This window comes from Dendropsophus ebraccatus, chromosome 9 (assembly GCF_027789765.1).
Source record: "Dendropsophus ebraccatus isolate aDenEbr1 chromosome 9, aDenEbr1.pat, whole genome shotgun sequence".
NCBI classification, from domain to species: Eukaryota; Metazoa; Chordata; class Amphibia; order Anura; family Hylidae; genus Dendropsophus; species Dendropsophus ebraccatus.
In genome coordinates this window covers 66,411,970-66,435,381 of record NC_091462.1, presented here as the reverse complement: position 1 = coordinate 66,435,381, position 23,412 = coordinate 66,411,970, and the positions used below count along the sequence as shown (strand labels likewise).

Sequence of the window (23,412 nt, the reverse complement as noted above, 5' to 3'; positions counted from 1 at the left end):
CCTCCGAAGGGAAGGAGCGCCATTTGGATTTTGGAGGCTGGATTTGGTCAGAATGGATGATGAACGCCATTTACAGAGCCCTTGTGCTGCCAAGACAGTGAAAACCCCCCACAAGGGACCCCATTCTGGAAACTACACCCCTCAAGGAATCTAACAACGCGTGCAGTGAGAATATGGACCCCTTGATGACGGGCACATTTGTAACATGAAAGTGAATAAATGAAGATTTTCCCTTTCATGTCACATCGTTCCACATTTGTGCCCGTCACCAGTGGAGTCCATATGCTCACTGCACCCTTTGTTAGATTCCTTGAGGGGTGTAGTTCCCAGAATGGGGTCACTTGTGGGGGGTTTCCAGTGTTTTGGCAACACGAGGGCTCTATAAATGCGACATGGCCCTTGAAATCCCTTCCAGTGAAATCCAGCTTCCAAAAGCCAATTGCGCTCCTTCCCTTTGGAGGCTCTTCCTGCGCCCGCTTGGCACTTTATGTTCACATGTATGGTATTTCCGTACTCTGTAGAAACTGTGCTACACGTTTGGTGTTTTTTTTTGTTTGTTTGTTTGTTTTTTTTTCTTTTATCCCTTTGTAAAAAGGAAAAATGAAGGCTAGAACAACGTTTTAGTGTAAAAAATTGAATTTTTCCGTTTTTACACCACATTGTTCTGAAAATCTGTGAGGCACCTGTGGTGTCCAGATGCTCACCGCACCCCTTCTTACATTCCTTGAGGGGTTTAGTTTTCTAAATGGTGTCCCTTTAGGGGTGTGTTATAGGTTTTGGCACCCCAGAGCCTCTGCCAACCTGAAGTGGTACAGTCAAAAATTACCAAATATAACGGAGGTATTGAAATTCACTAAGCACTTATTTATATCTGAGGCTTGTGGTTGCGTCAAATAGCGCATTAGGGCCACATATGGGGTAATTGTATAAACTGCAGAAACGGGACAATCAATATTGGGCTGCATTTCTCTGGTAATAGGTTTATAATTATGAAAAACTAGAAAATGTACCCGGCGCTGCCCGGGTATAAAGTGTCAGTGTGTTAATTAGATTTGTTCTCAGGTGCCCAGGAGGCCAAGCTAAAGGTATTGTTTCATCTGAGTTAATCAGTGGAATTAGTGTATACCTGTAGTGCATAGTTGGAGGGGTTCTGTATACCCACAATGTATAGTCTCGCATATCTGTAGTGCCAGTGGGGGGCTGTATACCTATAGTGTATAGTTGAGGGAGGTCCTGTATACCTGCAGTGTACAGTTGGTGAAGGTCCTGTATACCTGTACTGTATAGTTCGGGGGTCCTGTATACCTGTAGTATATAGTTGGTGCTGTATACCTGTAATGTATAGTTGGTGGGGAGGTATTATATACCTGTAGTTTATAGTTTGAGGGTCCTGGATACCTGTAGTGTATAATTGGTGGAGGTCTTGTATACCTATATTATATAGTTCAGGGGTCCTGTATATCTGTAGTAAATAGTTTGAGGGTCCTGTATAACTATATTATAGAGTTGGTGGAGGTCCTGTATACCTGTAGTGTATAGTTTGGGGTCCTATATACCTGTAGTATATAGCTGGTGGAGTTCCTTTATACCTGTAGTATATTTGGGGACCTGAATACTTGTATTATAGAGTTGGTGGAGGTCCTGTATACCTGTAGTGTATGGTTTTGAGGTCCTGTATACATGTAGTGTATAGTTTGGGGTCCTATATACCTGTAGTATATAGTTGGTGGAGTTCCTGTATACCTGTAGTGTATAGTTTTGGGGTCCTGTATACCTGTAGTATATAGTTTTGTGGAGGTCCCGTGCACCTGTAGTGTATAGTTTTGGGGTCCTGTATACCTGTAGTGTCCTGTATACCTGCAGGGTTGTATTTACCCGTATGGCAGTGTTATTCAGTTACAGTGTGTCGGTATTGGTCATGTCTGGTATGGGGGTGTTATCCAGTCACAGTATGGCGGTATTGGTCAGGTCTAGTGTTGCGGTGTTATCCAGTCACGGTATGGTGGTATTGGTCAGGTCTGGTATAGCGGTGTTATCCAGTCACAGTATGCCGGTATTGGTCAGGTCTGGTGTGGCGGTGTTACCCAGTCACAGTTTGCCGGTATTGGTCAGGTCTGGTATGACAGTGTTATCCAGCACAGTATGGCGGTAATGGTCAGGTCTGGTATGGCAGTGTTATCCAGTAACAGTATGGTGGTATTGGTCAGGTCTGGTATGACAGGGTTATCCAGCACAGTATGGCGGTATTGGTCAGGTCTGGTGTGGCGGTGTTACCCAGTCACAGTATGGCGGTATTGGTCAGGTCTGGTATGGAGGTGTTATCCAGTCACAGTATGGCGGTATTGGTCAGGTCTGGCAGTGTTATCCAGTCACAGTATGGCGGTATTGGTCAGGTCTGGTGTGGCAGTGTTATCCAGTCACAGTATGGCGGTATTGGTCAGGTCTGGTGTGGCGGTGTTACCCAGTCACAGTATGGCGGTATTGGGCAGGTCTGATATGATGGTGTTATCCAGTCACATTATGGCGGTATTGGGCAGGTCTGATATGATGGTGTTATCCAGTCACAGTATGGTGGTATTGGGCAGGTCTGATATGATGGTGTTATCCAGTCACAGTATGGCGGTATTGGGCAGGTCTAGTATGACAGTGTTATCCAGCATAGTATGGCGGTATTGGTCAGGTCTGGTATGGCGGTGTTATCCAGCACAGTATGGCGGTATTGGTCAGGTCTGGTGTAGCAGTGTTACCCAGTCACAGTTTGGTATACCTGTTGTGCCCTGTATATACATGTACTGTATGGATGGAGTAGGGGGTCCTGTATATACATGTACTGTATAGATGGAGTAGGGGGTCTACCAGTTATTACTGTGGATGTTGTGAGGCAGCTTCCCTAGCAACCATTGCTCCCTGTGAAATTGAAAGCAGTAATCCTATTGGTTGCTAAGGCTCCAACTGCCGTGTCTGCTGCAGCTAATTATATCACCTGTGTTTCCAGTGAGGAGATTTTCCCATTCATCTCTATGGGGCGCCGCTCTTTCCCCTCCCCCTCCCCTCCTGTACATCTGGCAGGGATGGGACCTTCGCAATAACCTTCCCGGGCACCCAATGTATCTGTGTGCCAAATTTGGGGTCAAACGGTTCAGGCGTTTGGAAGTCTATAGAAGACAGACAGACAGACAGACAAGGACAGACAGACAGACAGACAGACTTTGATTTTTATGATATAGATATTGGAGTACAATAAAATCTCTGCACAGAAAATTAAGATTTTCAAATTTCTTACACACTTAGCTTTTATTTCTGTGACTTCCCTAAAGGGTTAAAAAACTTTCTGGATGTGCTTTTGCAGAGTTTGGGGGTTGCAGTTTCTGAAATGGGGTGCTTTGTGGGGCTTTCTAACATAGTCCCCTCAAATACACTTTAAGGGTACAAACCCACTTGACGTATTTGCTGCGTGAATCAGTCTTAAAAATAAGCAGGGAAAACGCAGGTTGGCTTTATACAATTGTTCTGTGTTAAAATACGCAATTGCGTATTTTTGAATGCGTTAAAATACGCAATTGCGTATTTTTGAAGCGTGAAGCTTGTTGTTAGCAAAGCATCAGTTGTTAACAACCTGTGCGAAAAACGCATGTAGCTTCACGCTTCAAAAATACGCAATTGCGTATTTTAACGCAGAACAATTGTATAAAGCCAACCTGCGTTTTGCCTGCTTATTTTGTAAGACTGATTCACGCAGCAAATACGTCAAGTGGGTTTGTACCCTAAACCTGAACAGGTCCCTAAAAATATCTGATTTTGAAATTTTACAGAAAATTTGGAAAATTGCTATTAATGTTTTAAGCTTTCTATTGTCTTAAGAAAATGAAAGTTTAATAAATGCCACCAACATAAAGTAGACATATTGCTAATGCTATTTGATGTATAATTTATGTGGCATAACCATTTTCTGTATAAGCAGAAAAGTTCCAAAGTTTGAAAAATGCATTTGTTCACATTTTTTCACGTTTATTTATTTATTTTTTTCCGTAAAGATTCGTTATAAGTATCGACTCCAATTTATCTGAAATGTAAAGTACCATATGTCACGAGAAAACAATCTCTCAGAATCAGCCGGATAGTTTAAAGCATCCCGAAGTTATTAATGAATAAATGACAAATGTCATATTAGGGCTTGGCGATACTGGCCTAAATCAATATCTCTGTTTATCATACATGTAGCCGCGGTAACAGTAAATTGAACGATAATTGACACGCCCCTTTTAAAAGCCACACCCTTTTGAAAACCCCATTTTTCGATGGTAATACAAATGTGGATTTATTCCATATAACCATGTGCAGCAAACTTCACAAGCAATATACAATGTTTTGGCATCTCCTACGCAGTTTTCAAGTGGCACTTGAAAATGGCGCTCAGAAACTTCTTCGGTAAAATCTGCACTGAAAATACTAATTGGCGCTCCTTCCCTTCTGAGCCCGGCTGGGTGCCCATACTGTTGTTTATGCCCACATATGGGGTACCGTTCTACTCAGGAGAACCTGCGTTACAGATTTGGGCATGCAGCTTCTCTCCTGTTCCTCGTGAAATTGAGAAATTTCAAACTAAACAAACATATTATAGGAAAAATTCGAGTTTTTTATTTTTACTGTCTAATTTTAAATACTTTCCTCTAATACCTGTGGGGTCAAAATGGTCACCACACCCCAAGATGAATTCTTTGAGGGGTGTACTTTCCAAAATGGGGTGACTTTTGGGGGGGTTCTCTTCTACGGACACTACAAGGGCTCTGCAAACGCACCTGGAGCTCAGAAACTTCTTCAGCAAAATCTGAACTGAGAATGCTAATTGGCTCTCCCTTCCTTCTGAGCCCTCCTGTGTGCCCATACAGTGGTTTATGCCCCCATATCGGGTACTGTTGTACTTAGGAGAACCTGCGTTACAAATTTTGTGGTGCGGATTCTCTCATGTTCCTTGTGAAATTGAGAAATTTTAAACTAAACGAACATATTATTGGAAAAATTCGAGTTTTTCATTTTTACTGTCTAATTTTAAATACTTTGCTCTAATACCTGTGGGGTCAAAATGGACACCACACCCCAAGATGAACTCTTTGAGGGGTGTACTTTCCAAAATGGGGTGACTTTTGGGGGGGTTCTCTTCTACGGACACTACAGGGGCGCTGCAAACGCACCTGGCGCTCAGAAACTTCTTCAGCAAAATCTGCACTGAAAATGCTAATTGGCGCTCCTTCCCTTCTGAGCCCCGCTGTGTGCCCATACAGTGGTTTATGCCCACATATGGGGTACCGTTGTATTCAGGAGAACCTGCGTTACAATTTTTGGGGTACTATATTTCTTTTTTTCCTTGTGAAATTGAGAAATTTCAAACTAAACGAACATATTATTGGAAAAATTCTTGTTTTTCATTTTTACTGTCTAATTTTGAATACTTTCCTCTAATGCATGTGGGGTCAAAATGCTCATCCTACCCCAAGATGAATTCTTCGAGGGGTGTACTTTCGAAAATAAAGTGACTTTTGGGGGGATTCTATTCTGCTGACACTACAGGGGCTCTGCAAACGCACCTGGCGCTCAAACTTTTTCAGAAAAATCCGCATTTAAAAAGCTAATTGGCGCTCCTTCCCTTCTGAGCCCGGCTGTGTGCCCATACAGTGGTTTATGCCCACATATGGGGTACCGTTGTACTCAAGAGAACCTGTGTTACAAATTTTGGGGTGCAGATTCTCTCATGTTCCTTTTGGAAAGGAGAAACTTTAATCTAAACATATATATTATTGGAAAATTTAAATTTTCGATTTTTTTAAGGCCTAATTGTGAATACTTTCCTCCAGCCCCTGTAGGGTTAAAATGCTCATTATACCCCTAGATTAATTCTTTAAGGTGTCTAGTTTCCAAAATGGGGTCACTTATGGGGGTTTCCAGTATACAAGCCTCCTAAATCAACTTAAAAAAAAAGAACTGGTCCCTAAAAAAATCAGTTTTGGAAACTTTCACAAAATGTGATAATTTGCTAATAAATTTCTAAGCCCCATAACAGCCTAAAAAAGTAAAATGTTTCCCAAATTATGCCAGAATAAAGAGGACATATTGGTAATGTGATTTAGTAACTAATTTATGTGCTATGACTTCCTTTTTTAGAAGCAGAGAATTTCAGAAGTTCATAAAATGCAAAATTTTCAAATTTTTCATGATATTTTGATGTTTTTCACAAAAAACACACAAAGTAATGACCAAATTTTGCCACTAATATAAAGTGCCATTTGTGACGAAAAAACAATCTCAGAATCGCTAGCATACGTTAAAGCATCACTGAGCTATAAGCGCATAAAGTGAGACAGGTCAGATTTAGAAAAATGAGCCTGGTCATTAAGGCCAAAACAGGCTGCGGAGGCAAGGGGTTAAACCTAGCACTCAACCTTTAAAAGAAGAAGTCCAAAGAAATTGTTATTAAAGTTTATCATTTAGAAAATTTTCAAGGTATAATCTACTTCTCTATTACATATTTTAAAAGTACTATTTTCCTCTTAGTGTTGGGAGGGGAAACAAAAATTATGCACTTTTTCAAAAGGCTCCAAACATGTAGTGTGTGAGCAAGCATTTTTGCTTTCTTTGCATTAGACTTATGTTTTTGTTTTCTTTTCATTAATTTTCTCCAGTTATACCGTTTTAAAGCTTCTCTTTTACTGACTGGTAAAATTGAAGTACAAACAGCTTCAGCTGAAAAGAATTTCCCCCATTTATTTATTTTTTTACTTTGTGCGGTCTGTCGTGTCTCCCCCCCCCCCTCCCCCCCCTTTTAAGGGTGTGTTTTGTTTTGTTTTGCCGGAATCTGTAAGTGGGAATAAGGAGGAGCTAAAGTTTAAAGGGGTTGTCTAGACATAACTAAAATTTGCTCAAGGGCTAAGGTGGTGTACAAGTAATAAACTTGCTATACTTTCCTCCTCTGGTTTCCTGCAGCTGACCCTTCTGGTCCCCTTTTGTCTGCTTTTTCTGGGTTCTATGTTCTTGCCTCTAAAGGACCTGCCTACTCAGCCAATTAGTGGCAATGTCCTGCCTCAATGATTGATCCTTTGGGGATCAGGACTGCACAGAACCTACAAGAACCAGGCACCAGTGGGGAAACAGGAGGGTTGTAGTAGTATCAGCAAGGGACCCACCCCCCAACTTTGGAGCAATACTTGGTTTTCTCTTGCTAACCCCTTTAATTTTTTTTTTTGTCTTCCAGTGTTAATGTTTATTGGAATGAGTACATCTTAGCAATATTTTAAATGCTTAAAGAGTCACTGTCGTATTTTTTTTGGCAGAAATCAATAGTCCAGGCGATTTTAAGAAACTTTGTAATTGGGTTTATTAGCCAAATATGCCATTATCTGCATTTAAAAAAAAGCCTTTTTCCCAGGTCCCCCCTCCCTCCTCTTTTCCATCCACTGCAAAAAAATCCGAAAATTGTGACTTGTTGCATCAGACGTACCCAGTCTGGTCTATAGAGAGGGGAGGGGGAGGAGGAAGGAGGTAGTTATCAGACAGCAGAAAGCAGATAACAGAGGATTACAGGCACAGAGCTGGTTGACAGCTGTAATCAGAGGTCAGTGCTGACTGTCAGAGGAGATGGAGGGTGAGGTATTTGTAGATTAACTCTTTGTTGTCCTGTTTTGGTGTTTTATTTATCTCTCTCCATAGGAGAACAATGAAGACAGGGGGGAAAGTTTCAAACTGCTTTTTCATGATAAAAATGCATTTTTCAGCTAATAAACCCAATTACAAAGTTTCTTAAAATCGCCTTGACTATTGATTTCTGCAAAAAAAAAAAAATTCACGACAGTGACACGTTAAAACCTTTTAGGTACAATATATTTTCTCATAGGACAAATAATTACTACATATTAACAAAGCAAATTCTATTCAGATTTTAGCCTTTGAAAGTGTTAACCTTCTGTGAAAGCTGGTGGCAACCTTGAAAATGTAGAATAGTTGAAATGGAAAGTAAATATAATTTACAGTCATTTGCATTAAATCTAAAACTACTGTAGAAATTGTGGTTAAGGATGCAGTCTAATGATTTGACAGCGCTGTCAATTCTTTATTAGTTTCCTTGCTGATGACTCAACTGAGTGCTTAGCTCCAAAGTTAGACCAATAGTCGAGTGGTGATAGTTGAGTGTGTTTCTAGGCATGTTACTTGTAGAGTTCAAGTACTTCTTTAGGGAGATTTTATTTATCTACCTAAACTATTCAGAATGCTGGGCAAATGGGCAAACAGAATCCCGGTTATACTTTGGATAGGTTTGATTCAAGACTTAATACATTCAGAGTCTTTTAATTTGTTACACTTTGGGGATCATTGTTTTCTGTACAGTTGGTATTCTCTGTACTATCAATCCTTTCTACCCCGAAGAAAATCTATAAACGAAGAACAGGTATGGTGTGTATTTTGTTTTTAAGAAACCTTACCCGGGTAATGTTTTGAGTATACCATTTTCAAAGTGTTACTAATGGTAAAGAGATGATTTTCTAGGCTTCTATTCTCCTGCTTGAAGTCAGAACTGCTGATGGCGTCAAAAGGCTGAAAAGTGTACGTATAAAGGAATAGTGACCACGGAACTCATCACTTCTGAAGACACTATATTGTTTGTTTTTTTCTTGCCTTTTTTTTTCTTTACAATTGTGTGTAGCCTAACTTAATTAAATACATTTAGGGTACAAACCCACTTGACTTATTTGCTGCGTGAATCAGTCTTAAAAATAAGCAGGCAAAACGCAGGTTGGCTTTATACAATTGTTCTGTGTTAAAATACGCAATTGCGTATTTTTGAAGCATGAAGCTACATGCGTTTTTCACACAGGTTATTAACAACTGATGCTTTGCTAACAACAAGCTTCATGCTTCAAAAATACGCAATTGCGTATTTTAACACAGAACAATTGTATAAAGCCAACCTGCGTTTTGCCTGCTTATTTTTAAGACTGATTCACGCAGCAAATACGTCAAGTGGGTTTGTACCCTTAAACTTAAGTGTAATCAAATTTAAATCTAGCATTCTGCTAGATAGTTCTTGATGTGATGCTACTATCATAAACACAATTTTTCATTGTTATTGCCTTTTCTTTTTATCTTGTAGGTGGCAAGACTCCAGATCCAAAAACAAATGCTCGGACGTACACTGATGTTATGCGAGAAAAGCAGCTGATTAAGGAACATGTAAGTTCAAATAAAATAGTAGATACAATTTTGACTTATGTGAGTGATGGAAGGAGGGGCTGTAATTGCAACATGAGCAAGCGCTCAAACTGTTCTGTTTCACTGGGTTTGTGTTGCTTATTGGTAATATCATGTGCTCTTCTACCCAATGAAGTGGCTGTTCTATGAAGTACTTGCTTTGTCTGCTGGTTGGTTGACTGAGAAAGCATTTCCATCTGTAAAGCTGGGACTAGGACGTAGTGGGCAGAAAGGACTGTTTGGAATGTTAATGGTGGGGGATTGTGGAAGGTACAGGTTTTATTATTTAGCCCATCTGACCCAGAAGACTTGGAAGTGAAATATATTGCCGAGGAGGTAACATTGCGGGTACCTGAAGACTTAAGAAGGTGAGTATAACAGTCCCGTCCACCTCCCCAGCTCCTCTTTGTTAGGACCTTTTCCTGCTCTCTTCTCTCTCTGCAGGCATTTCTGAGACTTTCAGTCCCTCTCACTGCCAGTCTCCATCACCTCTCCAAGTGTTCTCTCCCCAACGCTTTCCCACCTAGTGTCTGTGCCTTCTTTTGGCTTAACAAGTTTGAATCTGCCAATCTACCATGCGCCCAGTGTAATTATTCCAGTTTCTGGCTTTTTTTGCAATTTCTAGCCTACAACTTCATTCCTGTCCTGCCATGATTGCTGCGTTCTGGGGGCTTCATTCTCTGCGCTGGACTGCCAAGAATGCCATACACACAGACCTCCCATCTCTGTGGGTGCCTATCAGAACACACATGGTTCACATGGAACACCTCTACATCTAGGCCACAACTCTTGAAGGCAACTAGTGGACCACATCGTCCAGGGTCTTGTAGCCCTCCGGGATATACCGTGTCCTCTTCCCTTGCAACCTTTTTGTAATAAATTCATTTGGCCAAAATAGCTCCCTTGGCCTGCTCTGCTTTTACCCCATGCCACTTTCCCTGGATCCCTCTGGTCAGGAGCCAGCCTCTCCGAATATCCCAGGCCATAATCCAGGGCCTGTTGGCGCAGATAGCTGCTCATACTAGACACTTAGGATGAGTCCTCTCGTTCCACCTTCAAAGGTAGACCTACTAAAAGGGCCCCAGACCCTTTGAGCGATTCTTTTCTATTTCTTCTGACCTATCCATAGAAAGAAGCACTATTGGCAAGATATCCTCTGTACAAGTTAATTCTGTTTCCCCGAGGGATTGCTTCAACTGTAACCCAAAGCCTGAGAGGTAGGCTCATCCAGCTACTAGCAAGGGGTTGGTATCTTTTTTAAAGTGTACCTGTCGTTATAACTTTCAAAATCTAAACTGAAAGTAGATGTGATGTAAAGCAAATTTGCAATTTACATTCATTTTTTGTAGTTATCAAGGAGAACACTGCACTTCCTGTTTTCTGACTTTTTTTTCTCAAAGATCAGGAAACAGTCAGAAAATAATAAGTCCCGTGTTTCTTAGGCCATCTGAACGGTCACACAGAGAGAAGGCAGTCATATGACTGATGGACACATTGAGCTGTGACTTATTGTACTGGCTGGGATTCCTGTGTTTAGTCTTAGTTTTTTTTTTCAACCACCACAAGTCAGAAAATCTGCCTTTCGGAGCCTGGACCTGGATTTATGGTAAGTTCAGCTTTGTTTTGCAGTAGAACAACAAAAAATTAATGTATATAGCAAACTTGCTTTATATCACATATACTGTTTTAGAGCCAGAAATAACAGTAGGTAAAGAGTGTCTGGTAAAAGCAAAGGTGGCAGCACTATCAAAGTGTTTTTCCTTGAGAAAAGCTACGAAGACATCTCATGGACAGCATTGGACCTGCTCCAACTGTATCTTTTGGGGAATGATTTATGGAAGAGACCCTAGGAAGGAGGAATAAAGGGAAAAGGGAAGACATACAACAAAGGAAAAACACCACAAACGCTGTGTAGACCCGATATACGTCTGGAAACCAAGCTGTGTGCTTCTGACCATATGTCCAGGGAAAGGGGGAGAACAGTGTAAACAAGCAAGAAGTAATGCAATGGGTTGAGCAACAGTAACCCCTGAGGGGGAAGGTAGGAATTACCAGCAAAGTGACACACAACTGTAAGTGTGGAACTAGGTCACTCAGCCATAAACAACAATATCAGTAACACAATAGGCCAATTGGAAAGTGTAGTAAGGCCAGGGCTGTGGAGTCAGAACTAGTTTTGGCTGGAGTAGGAGTTGGAGTCGGAAAAAATGTACCGACTCCAGCATTAAAAAAAAAAAATCTTAGAACAATTTAGAATTGAGTTTTGATATAATTTTTATAAGTTTTGCTCATCAATGTATATTATGAGCAACATTCTAATAGGACACTGGCCCTATTAGATAAGGGTGGTCGAGGAAAAGTGGTTAGTCACTATTTGGCAGCTTGTTTTTGAGCTGGAAGAGTCCATTGTGTGGGGGGAGATCTGTGCTGTTCACTTCCTGGATGACTGTATATGAGCAGCAGTGTAATATGAAGATATCCTATGTAATATAGAGGAGGAGGAGAAGACATAAGTAGTGTAGCAGTAACCTCTGTCCTCAATGTGGTGTTTTTTCTTTAGTGTTCTATGGCTGCAGCTGTGTTTGTGTGTGTGTGTGTGTGTACACGTTTTGGCTGCAGCAGGCTGTGTGTGTATGCTATGGCTGCAGCAGGCTGTGTGTGTGTGCGCTATGGCATGCCCCCACACCCACAGTGACCCCTCTATCACTATGTGTAACCCCCCTCTATATCACTATGCAGGAAAAACACCTCCTCTCCGTGAATGGGGAATTGACGGGCGCAGGTCCAAGGTTGAAGCAAGGCAAATTCAAGATGAAAAAGGTTTATTAAAATACTTAAAAGTTGCCTTTTAAGTATTTTAATAAACCTTTTTCATCTTGAATTTGCCTTGCTTCACCCTTGGACCTGCGCCCGTCAACTCCCCATTCACGGAGAGGTGTTTTTTCTGCATTACCATAGATTCTTATTGGACCTATCTGGGGAGAGGCTGCGCGTCCAGTTACACACTAATCTGAGTGTTGTGCCTCTCTGCACAACCTCCACAGGTGAGAGTCCCTCTGTTTTACTCACACAGATTGTACCGTCTGATCTGTGCTATGGAGCACTGCTCTGCTTTTTGTACTTCTATATCACTATGGCTGACCCCTATATTACAGGTATCTGGCATTGTTAGCAGTGTATCTTTGTGTATGGTGAATATTTAGTTAGAAACATAGAAGATTGTCAGCAGGAAAAGACCACCTGCTCTATCTAGTCTAGTTGTGAGTAGTTCAGGGCATGTAGGCTGGAGACTGGCTGCATCCACTGCACACGCAGGAGAAGCTGCTTTATATCTTTCCTTATTCCCTCAGAAGTCACCTCAGGATCATGTAGAACATTAGGGAGAAGCTGCTGAGCCAGTGTGATAAATAAATCCCCTGGTATCTGACTGGCCATTTATGATGGAGCGGGAGTCGGAGTCTGTCCTGATTAAAATTCAGGAGTCTGAGTCGGAGCTGCGGCTTACCGACTCCACGGCCCTGGGTAAGGCAGCAAATGGACTAGAGAGGAAACTGGGGACAAGGCCCCCTATCTAATAAAACTATATTTAGGGGGCGGGATTTAAGTCCAATCCAGAGGTAGCACTGGATTCCTCTGAGTGTGGACGTCTTCTCTTCCGGCGTGTGGATTGCCACACCGGTTGCGGAGAGGGAGGTGGGGTGGGGGGGAACAGTCCAATACGTAATCTTGGGGACTGAAATCTAGCCTTCTGGTATATTTATTCCTCAGAGCTGCTTTCCACCGCTTGGACTGAATTTTTTTTCCAGCAGGGCTGTCATGTTCTTGCTGCCTCCAAGACCACTAATGCGCTCTGGATCAAGGCCACACCAAGGCTTTACTGTACTTGGTTGGACAATTTTTCAAAATTTTTACTAGGTGCATGTTTTGGCCGCCTCCTGATGTCAGTCTGGGCTATATGGTTCTGCAGGCTAGGTGGGCCACATGAGGAACTTTCCCCACCCTCTGGGACTGCTTTTGCATTTTTCATTGGTGCTGTGTCCTTTAATGACACAGGAAAAGTTTAGTTGTTCTGTCCCCAGACTTGCTGTTTTTTTTTTTTTTTTTTTTTTTTTTTTTTTGCTCCTACTGCTTTTGTTACAAAACTGGTTGTTTTTATAATGTACAAATTTCACTTCTTTTTTTTGAACAGTCATCATGCTTTCCATGTAATGTATGTTAATTTTTTTCTTTTCTTTTGTTTTTTTATATCCGATTTTCGATTTATCTAAAATTATCTTAGCTAGCACAATGTATGTTAATGTTTACCTAAACTTGGTGAGGATCTCGTACACTACAATCTCGTATCCCACAAGTGACTGCCTGGGGAATAAAGCCCCCCTATGTGACTGCTAAAAATTTACTTTTATTCCATTATATTGACCCCTTAACGACGCATGATGGGTATACCCGTCATGCAGCTGTTAAGGGGGATCAGAGAGGGCTCTCGGTGTGAGCCCTCTCTGCAGCCCGGGGTGCCTGGTTGCTATGTGCAGCCAGGGACCGCAGGTCTTTAGCAGACCATTATAGTAGAGCACCGATCTGATGGATCGGTGCTCTGTTATATACACAGCATTGATCTCAATGGGAGATCAGTGCTGTGTATATAAGTCCCCCAGGGGGCTTCTTATTACTGTATGTGAAAACAAAAGTAAGTGTTTTTATTAAGAAATAACCCCCTCCCCTAATAAAAGTCCAAATCACCCCTCTTTGGGTCTGTAGGTGTAAAAATGAAACTGCTATGGCCTTATATACACAAGGAGGAAAAAACGAAAACGCAAAAACAAAAATTAGCCTTGTCCTTAACCCCTTAAGGACAGAGCCTGAAATGGCCTTAATGACAGAGACAAATTTTATGAATATGACCAGTGTCACTTTATTCATTAATAACTTCGGGATGCTTTTACCTATCCGGCTGATTCTGAGATTGTTTTCTCGTTACATATTGTACTTTACATTTCTGGTAAATTGGAGTCGATACTCATAACGAATCTTTATGAAAAAAACCCAAATGTGAAAAAATTTAAAAAACTGCATTTTTCCAAATTTGAAACTGTTTTGCGTATACAGAAAGTGGTTATACCACATAAATTATATATTAAATAGCATTAGCAACATGTCTACTTTATGTTGGCGGCATTTATTAAACGATCTTTCATTTTTTTTTTAGACAATAGGAAGCTTAAAACATTGGCAGCAAATTTCCAAATTTTCAGTAAAATTTCAAAATCAGATATTTTTAGGGACCTGTTCAGGTTTAAAGTGTATTTGAGGGGCCTGTATGTTAGAAAGCCCCACAAAGCACCCCATTTCAGAAACTGCACCCCCCACACTCTGCAAAAGCATATCCAGAAAGTGTTTTAACCCTTTAGGGTAGTCACAGAAATAAAAGCTAAGTGTGTAAGAAATTTGAAAATTTTAATTTTCTGTGCAGAGATTTTATTGTAATCCAATATTTTTCATAATTATAAACCTATTACCAGAGAAATGCACCCCGATAATTATTGCCCTGTTTCTGCAGTTTATAGAAATACCCCATATGTGGCCCTATGTGGCCCTATTGCGCTATTTGACGCAACCACAAGCCTCAGATACAAAGGAGTGCCTAGTGAATTTCAACGCCTCCGTTATATTTGGTCATTTCTGACTGTACCACTTCAGGTTGGCAGAGGCTCTGGGGTGCCAAAACCTAAAAAACACCCCTAAAGGGACACCATTTAGAAAACTACACCCCTCAAGGAATGTAACAAGGGGTGCGGTGAGCATTTGGACCCCACAGGTGCTTCACAGATTTTCCAAACAATATGGCGTGAAAAAAGAAAAATTTATTTTTTACATTAAAACGTTGTTCTAGCCTTCAATTTTTCATTTTCTTAAAGGGATAAGAGGTAAAAAAAGACACAAAATGTGTAGCGCAGTTTCTCCCGAGTACGGAAATACCCCACATGTGGCGATAAAGTGCCAAGGGGGCGCAGGACGAGCCTCCAAAGGGAAGGAGCGCCAATTGGCTTTTGGAAGCTGAATTTCACTGGAAAGGATTTCAAGGGCCATGTCGCATTTACAGAGCCCTCGTGCTGCCAAGACACTGGAAACCCCCCACAAGTGACCCCATTCTGGAAACTACACCCCTCAAGGAATCTAACAAGGGGCACAGTGAGCATATGGACCCCACTGGTGACGGGAACAAATGTGGAACAATGTGACGTAAAAGTAAAAAAAAATCATTTTTTCACTTTCATGGCACAAATGTGCCCGTCATCAAGGGGTCCATATCCTCACTGCCCCCCTTGTTAGATTCCTTGAGGGGTGCAGTTTCCAGAATGGGGTCACTTGTGGGGGGTTTCCAGTGTTTTGGCAGCACGAGGGCTCTGTAAATGCGACATGGCGTTCATCATCCATTCTAGCCAAATCCAACCTCCAAAATCCAAATGGCGCTCCTTCCCTTTGGAGGCTTGCCCTGCGCCCACATGGCGCTTTATGTCCACATGTGGGGTATTTACAGACTCTGGGGAAATTGCTCTACACATATTGTGTGTTTTTTTTCTCTTTTAACCCCTTGTGAAAATGATAAATTCAAGGCTAAACCAACATTATAGTGTAAAAAATGTAATATTTCATTTTCACGCCACATTGTTCCACATTTGTGCCCGTCACCAGTGGGGTCCATATGCTCACTACACCCCTTGTTACATTCCTTGAGGGGTGTAGTTTCCATAATGGGGTCACTTGTGGGGGGTTTCAACTGTCTTGGCAACACAGAGGCCTTTTGAATGCAACATGGCCCCTCAAAATCCATTCCATCCAAATCCAGCCTTCAAAAACGAAATGGCGCTCCTTCCCTTCGGAGGCTTACCCTGCACCCACATGGCGCTTTATGTCCACATGTGGGGTATTTCCGTACTCCTTTATTGTTTTTTTTTTATCTTTTAGCCCCTTGTGAAAATGAAAAAATCATGACAAGATTAATGATTTAGAGTAAAAATTTTACAAAAATTACACTAAATGTTGGTCTAGCCTTGATTTTTTCCATTTCCACAAGGGGTTAAAAAAGAAAATGAACATAAAACGTGTAGGGTAGTTTCCCCTGAGTACGAAAATACCCCATATGTGGGCATAATGTGCCATATGGGCACAGGGCAAGCCACCAAAGGGACAGAGCGCCATTTACAGGCTGGAATGGAGGATGGAGGCCATGTCGCAATTACAAAGCTCCTGTGCTGCCAGGTCAGTAGAAACCCCCGACAAGTGACCCCATTCTGGAAACTACACCCCATAAGGAATCTAACAAGGGGTGCAGTGAGGATATGGACCCCACTGGTGACAATCACTTACGTAGAACATGTGCCGAGAAAATAAAAAATACCATTTTTTTCATTTTCACGTCCCAAATGTGGCCAGAATGGGGTCACTTGTGGGGGGTTTCTACTGTCCTGGCCGCACAGAGGCTTTGTAATTGCATCATGGCATCCTCTAATGGGAATGGCGGCCATACCTACTTAGCTGGGGAAAAGGGACAATTCTAATTTATTTGGGGGTGTTAGGCCAATTATTAGTTTATAAGGTTGGAAATGACAGGTGTCCATCAAACTCAACCTGTGTTGATCCAGAGGAAGGCAAAAAACCCTCGTAAGGCAAACAACAGTAGCCTCATCACAGGGGAAAAATTCCTTCCCGACTCCATAATGGCGATCAGAATAATCCCTGGATCAACGTGACCCCTGAAATAGGAATAAGGGACAGAATTTAGATAATGTAGAACCCCAATGACGTGTGGTACGCCTTGAAGCGATCCAGTATGCAGAGGCCGGGGTGATCAGGACAGGTGTCACACTGGAAAATGGTGTCCTTCCTGATCCCCCTGTTACGCCACACTCTGCACTTCTTCTGGGGTCTCCCTTTCTCCAGTGTGGGGGACGTCACCTGGAAAATGTTGCCCTGGTGCGATACGGGGTTCTTCATATCCAGAAGCGTTGGGTCCGCTCCATGGCTGCTAAATATTAGGGCTCTATTACTGCTTCTGATATGTTCGGATCGTGCCGCAAGCTACAGGGCAGCGAGGGACCGGAAGAGGGGGGTGGTGGTATAAACGTTATCCCCATACAGGTGGTAACCTTTATCCAGCAGTGGGAAGATCAGTTCCTGGACGATCTTCCCACTTGTTCCGAGGATGGGGGGGGGGGGGGGGGAGGGGGCATCGGGGGGCTGCATTCGGGTGTCCCTTCCTACATACACTCTAAGGGTACGTGCACACTGCGGAATCGCGACAGATAACCCTTTGTGCATTCCACAGCTGGCACCCACCGGCAGACTGATGCGGGCGCACGTCTCCATCCGTGTCATAGACTCCATTCTATGCACGGGCGGATTCCGCTCTCCGTCCAACGTATTCATTCTTTGGATGGACGACGGAATCCGCCCGTGCATAGAATGGAGTCTATGACACGGGTAGAGACATGCGCCCGCATCAGTCCGCCGGCGGGTGCCAGCTGCGGAATGCACAAAGGGTTATCCTTCGCCATTCCGCAGTGTGCACGTACCCTGGATCTGTAATTGTACCCTGAGGTACGCTCACAGAGTTTGGAGAATTTCACACCATACCGTCATCTTATTGGGATGGTACTGGCAGAAAAGACGTGTTTGGGGGACAGCGTACGCTACGCTACCCCCAGACACGTCACCGGAGGATGAGGATGAATGGAGGAAAGAAGGATCCCCCCCATTCATCCTCACTGTCTGTTTCGGTGTTGGAGGCAATAATAACGTATCCCTCTGACGCAGAAAACACCCTGGGGGTCATCTTTATACGGGGATTGGTATATGGGGTATGTAGTGGTGTAGTTTCAAACTTTATTCAATGTAGTGTGGTGTAATGTAGTGTTTTTTACGTGTTTTTTTTTACAGTAAGTATAAAAAAAAAAACCTACGCCAACAAAGGAGTTGCTGATAAATGCCGCACTTATGTGCGGCACTTATCAGCAGACCGTGGCAGTAGGATATAGAAAAAAAACACCCTACGCCAAAAAGGAGGAGTTGCTGTTTAGCAGCGCACTTTCGTGCGATGCTGATCAACACTCAGCGGCGATAGGGTGCAGAAAATAGAAAAAAAAAAAATTTGGAAAAAAAAAACCTTTTTCTACATTCTGAACATCCCTGTAGCTGCTGATAAGTGTATTACACATATCAGCCGCTAGAGCGCAAAATCCGGAAAATGACGAGGCTGGAGCCGAAAATAGCCGAAAGAAGACGACTGGGACCGCCGGAAAGAGCCGAAGACCGAACGGAATGACGGAGGACGCCGCGAACCCGGAAGATGCCGATCAGGAGCCCGGGACAGGTGAGTAATGTACAAATACCTGCTCTGGACCCCTCCGCTACCTAGCTGAGGGGTCCAGGGCAGGTATTTATTATTTTGTGGGACTCTGATCGCCGTGCCACCGGCCCGATCGCCGTGAACGGCCCGCCGTTCACGGCGATCGGGCCGGTGGCACGGTGACCACCATTACTTTTTACAGTAATGGCGGTCGGTGCCGTCCCCGGCAGCACCGAACGCCATTTTTTTCCGGGTCATTGAGTCACCGATGACCCGGAAAGGTTCCGATCGCCGCTATTGGCTGATCTGAATTGATCAGCCTATAGCGGCGATCGTAAGCACGGGGGGTGTTAACCACCCCCCGTGCCGAGAAGCTATGATGGCCTGCTATGATTTATAGCAGGCCATCTTCCCCGATCGCTGTGTGCGAACACGCAGCGATCGGGGAAACATCGGGCGTAAATTTATGCCCTGATGCGCCAAGTACCAGGGAGCGAGGGCGTAAGTTTACGCCCGATGTCGTTAAGGGGTTAAAGGGTTAAGTCTTCATAGTAGAATATATATTTAAATGGCCGATCCACCATCAGGGCTGTGGAGTCGGTAAGCCGCAGCTCCGACTCCTGAATACTATCACTGACCGACTCCTAACTCTGACTCCAGCTCCTTTATAAATGGCCAGTCAGACACCAGGGGAATTATTTATCATACTGTTGTTAAGTAGAACGATCTTCCTAATGTCCTACATGATCCTAGGTCAACTTTTGAGTGAGTAGGGAAAGATATAAAGCAGATTCTCGTGTGTGTGTGTGTGTGTGCGCGCGCGTGTGATGTGGATGCAGCTAGTCTCCAGCCATCATGTCCTGAAAAACTCACTACTAACTAAATATTTACCATACCCAAAGGAAAAACTAACAATGCCAGATACCTGTCATATAGAGGGGTCAGCCATAGGCCCAGAAATCAGTAGTATAAGCGATTTTAAGAAACTCTGTAATAGGTTTTATCAGCCAAAAAAGCCTCCTTTTGTACTCAAGAAGCAATCTCCCAGCCTCCCCCCCCTGACTTCTTATCTGTGCATTATCAGGCAAACACGTTTTCATTACAGAGGAGCCAGTGAAGACTGGTTCTGCTCTCTCAATTCTATCCTTATGGAGGGGGAAGGGGCCGAGGGAGATAAAGGAAGCAGGAAGAGGTGACATGAAGGTCAGCTGTTTGTGGGCACCTAAACCGCAGGATTCTGGGGTCAGAAAGGTCAGTTCTTATCTATGAACTCACTGAGAGAAGATTGCAGGGTGTTGTGCTTTGCAAGACTGCTCTGTGCTCAGTCACTCCTAACAGCCCCTCCCCTCTCCATAGCCACATAATGGACACAGAAATCCTGCTTCATTTGATGTGAGGGGGGAGGCTGGGAGATTGCTTTTTCAGTACAGAAGGAAACTCTTTTGGTTTATAAAACATATTACAAAGTTTCTTAATCGCTTGAACTGTTGATATTTAATGTTTTCAAAAAAATGACCCTGAAATGACAGTGCAGCTTCGTGCTGCAGCTAGTTTGGGCCTTAATGACCAGGCTAATTTTTCAAAATCTGACCTGTCTCACTTTATGCTCTTATAGATCAGTGATGCTTTAACCTATGCTGGCGATTCTGAGATTGTTTTTTTCGTCACATATGGCACTTTGTTAGTGGTAAAATTTGGTCACTACTTTGTGTGTTTTTTGTGAAAAACATCAAAATATGAAAAATTTAAAAAAATAGCATTTTATGAACTTTGAAATTCTCTGCTTCTAAAAAAAGAACGTCGTAGCACATAAATTAGTTACTATTTCACATTACCAATATGTCTTCTTTATTCTGGCATAATTTGGTAAACATATTTTACTTTTTTAGGGTGTTATGGGGCTTAGAAATTTATCAGCAAATTATCACATTTTCGTGAAAGTTTCCAAAACTCATTGATTTTTTTTAGGGACCAGTTCTTTTTTTAAATGGATTTAGAAGTCTGGTATCCTGAAAACCCCCATAAGTGACCCCATTTTGGAAACTACACACCTTTAAGAATTAATCTAGGGGTATAATGAGCATTTTAACCCTACAGGGGCTGGAGGAAAGTATTCACAATTAGGCAGTAAAAAAATGGAAAATTAAAATTTTCCAATAATATATACGTTTAGATTAAAGTTTCTCATTTTCAAAAGGAACAGAGAAAAAGCACCCCAAAACTTGTAACGCAGGTTCTCGAGTACAACGGTACCCCATATGTGGGCGTAAACCACTGTATGGGCACACAGCCGGGCTCAGAAGGAAGGCAGCGCCAATTAGCTTTTTCAATGCAGATTTTGCTGCAGAAGTTTCCGAGCGCCAGGTGCGATTGCCGTGCCCCTGTATTGCCATCAGAGTAAAATCTCGCCATAAGTCACCCCATTTTGGAAAGTGCACCCCTCAAAGAATTCATCTTGATGTGTGGTGACCATTTTGACCCCACAGGTATTAGAGGAAAGTATTCAAAATTGGCCAGTAAAAATGAAAAACTCGAATTTTTCCAATAATATGTTGGTTTAGTTTGAAATTTCTCAATTTGACGAGGAACAGGAGAGAAAACGTACCCCAAAATCCGTAACGCAGGTTCTTCTGAGTAAAACGGTACCTCATATGTGGGCATAAACCACTGTATGGGCACACAGCAGGGCTAAGAAGGGAAGGAGCGCCAATTTACTGGAGCAAAACCGCAGCTAGTAATGGTTATTAGAATAGCGCAGTTACTAAAATAAAATAAAAAAAATGAGATTACAGGTAATGTGGGGTGGTTACGGACAGTCTGGGGTGGTTATGGGCACCCTGAGGTGGTTACAGGTAATCTGGGGTGGTTACGGACAACCTGCTGTGGTTACGGCAACCTGGGGTGGTTACAGGCAATGTGTGGTGGTTACGGGCAACCTGCAGTGCTTACAGACAATCTGGGGTGTGGTCAGGGGCGACGCGGCGTGGTCAGGGGCAACCTGCAGTGCTTACAGACAATCTGGGGTGGTTATGGGCAACCTGCAGTGCTTACAGACAATCTGGGGTGGATACGGGCAACGTGGGGTGGTTACGGCAATCTGCAGTGCTTACAGACAATCTGGGGTGGTTACGGGCGACGTGGGGTGGTTACGGGCAAGCTGCAGTGCTTACAGACAATCTGGGGTGGATACGGGCAACGTGGGGTGGTTACAGATAAACTGAAGTTCTTATAGGCAATCTGGGGTGGGTACCTGTAATCTGGCATGGGCACCGCAATCTGGAGGGGGTCTTTGGCAATTTGGGGTGGTCAGAGGCGACGTGTGGTGGTTACTTGCAATCTGGGGGGGTTATATGTAATCTGGCGTGATTACAGGGAACCTGGGGGGGGGGGGGGGGAAGGTTATGTGCAACCTGGAAGGGTTACAGACAATCTGGGATTGTTACTGATAAACTGAAGTGCTTATAGGTAATCTGGGGTGGGTACATGTAATTTGGGGTGGTTACGGGCAACGTGCAGTGGTTACGGGCAACGTGCAGTGGTTACGGGTAATCTGTGGGGGGGGGGGGGGGTAGGGGTAATTTGGGAGTAAACTGCAATTATTACTATAATAAAAAGTGTGTGTTTTACTTTTTTTGTATGTTTGTCACTTTTTGTACTTATACATTCATTTTCACTGTATTACTATGATTACTGTGATATTCATAGTTCAGTGACAAAATGGTCTCTGTCACTTTAAATTGTCAGAGCTGGCTGGTTGTGGAGCGCATGCGCACTTCATAACCAGCCAGGACATCGAGGAGAAAGGAGCTCCAGGATCAGGTAACGTATATAGGGAAGGGGGCGACTTTGGGGGTGGGGGGACAGACGTTAGTCTGTTCACAGCGATGACGGCGGCCATCTTGGAAATGATGGCCGCCGGGGGAGTGGGGTTAGTTATCGGGGCACTAGGGGGGTCTGATCTGGGGTCTGATGGACACTTATTTCATCCCTCCTTTAATCCCCTTTACCGACGGCCGCCGCTATAACGTTAATAGCGGTGATAGTCTGTAGCTAGGGGAATGGGGTGGGGGCCGTCCCGGCCCCACAGCCCTATTCTCTGCCATCGCCGTAAAAAGCTGATGGCAGCAGAATAAGGACCCTTAGTGACCGCCGTAAAAAAGCCGTATCGGCGGTCACTAAGGGGTTAATATTCACTATACACAAAGAAAAACGTCTTAACAATTCCAGACACCTGTGACAGAGGTCACACAAAGGACCGGACTTATCAGCTCTGTCAGCGTCTGTGCTCCTGAATCATTACAGCCTCAAAGGAGCTACCTGCTCAGCCAGTCAGTGACTGCGGCTGTGGGCTGCCTTACTCCTTGATTGGTTGAGTGGGACCATGACATCACAGAATCAGTGGGGGACCATGAGCTGTGACACTGCAGTAAGGGGGCACGGGGACAGGTAAAAAGCATTTCTTTATTACGATTCCACCACCCCCTGCCCCCCCCGTGATTTTTTACTGTTACCCAGAATGCCCCTTTAATTTCTGACACTCTCTCACACACACAGCCTGCTGAAGCCATAACATGCATGCATACACACACACACACACACACACACACACACACAGCCTGCTGAAGCCATAGCATGCGTACACACACAGCCTGTTGCAGCCATAGCACACTGAAGAAAAGTCATCTCCTAGAGAGAAAATACCACATTGAAGTAGGGCTGGGCGGTATACCGCGAAAATACCGATACCGTCACTGGGGTCGGTTAACCGACCTCAACTTGGCCAGGACGGTATGTGCGGTATTTTCTGTATTCCCCGTCTTCTCAGCGCC

At 43.4% G+C, this 23,412-nt stretch overlaps 1 protein-coding gene across 1 annotated transcript in view; it reads left to right on the top strand.

Annotated features, from left to right (window-relative positions):
- Window positions 1–23,412, top strand: part of SF3B1 (splicing factor 3b subunit 1) — a 128,364-nt gene that overhangs the window by 36,858 nt on the left and 68,094 nt on the right. The window contains exon 5 of the mRNA XM_069983565.1: window positions 9,140–9,219. Within this exon, the coding sequence (XP_069839666.1) occupies window positions 9,140–9,219 (80 nt within the window). The remainder of the gene's footprint in view (window positions 1–9,139; window positions 9,220–23,412) is intronic.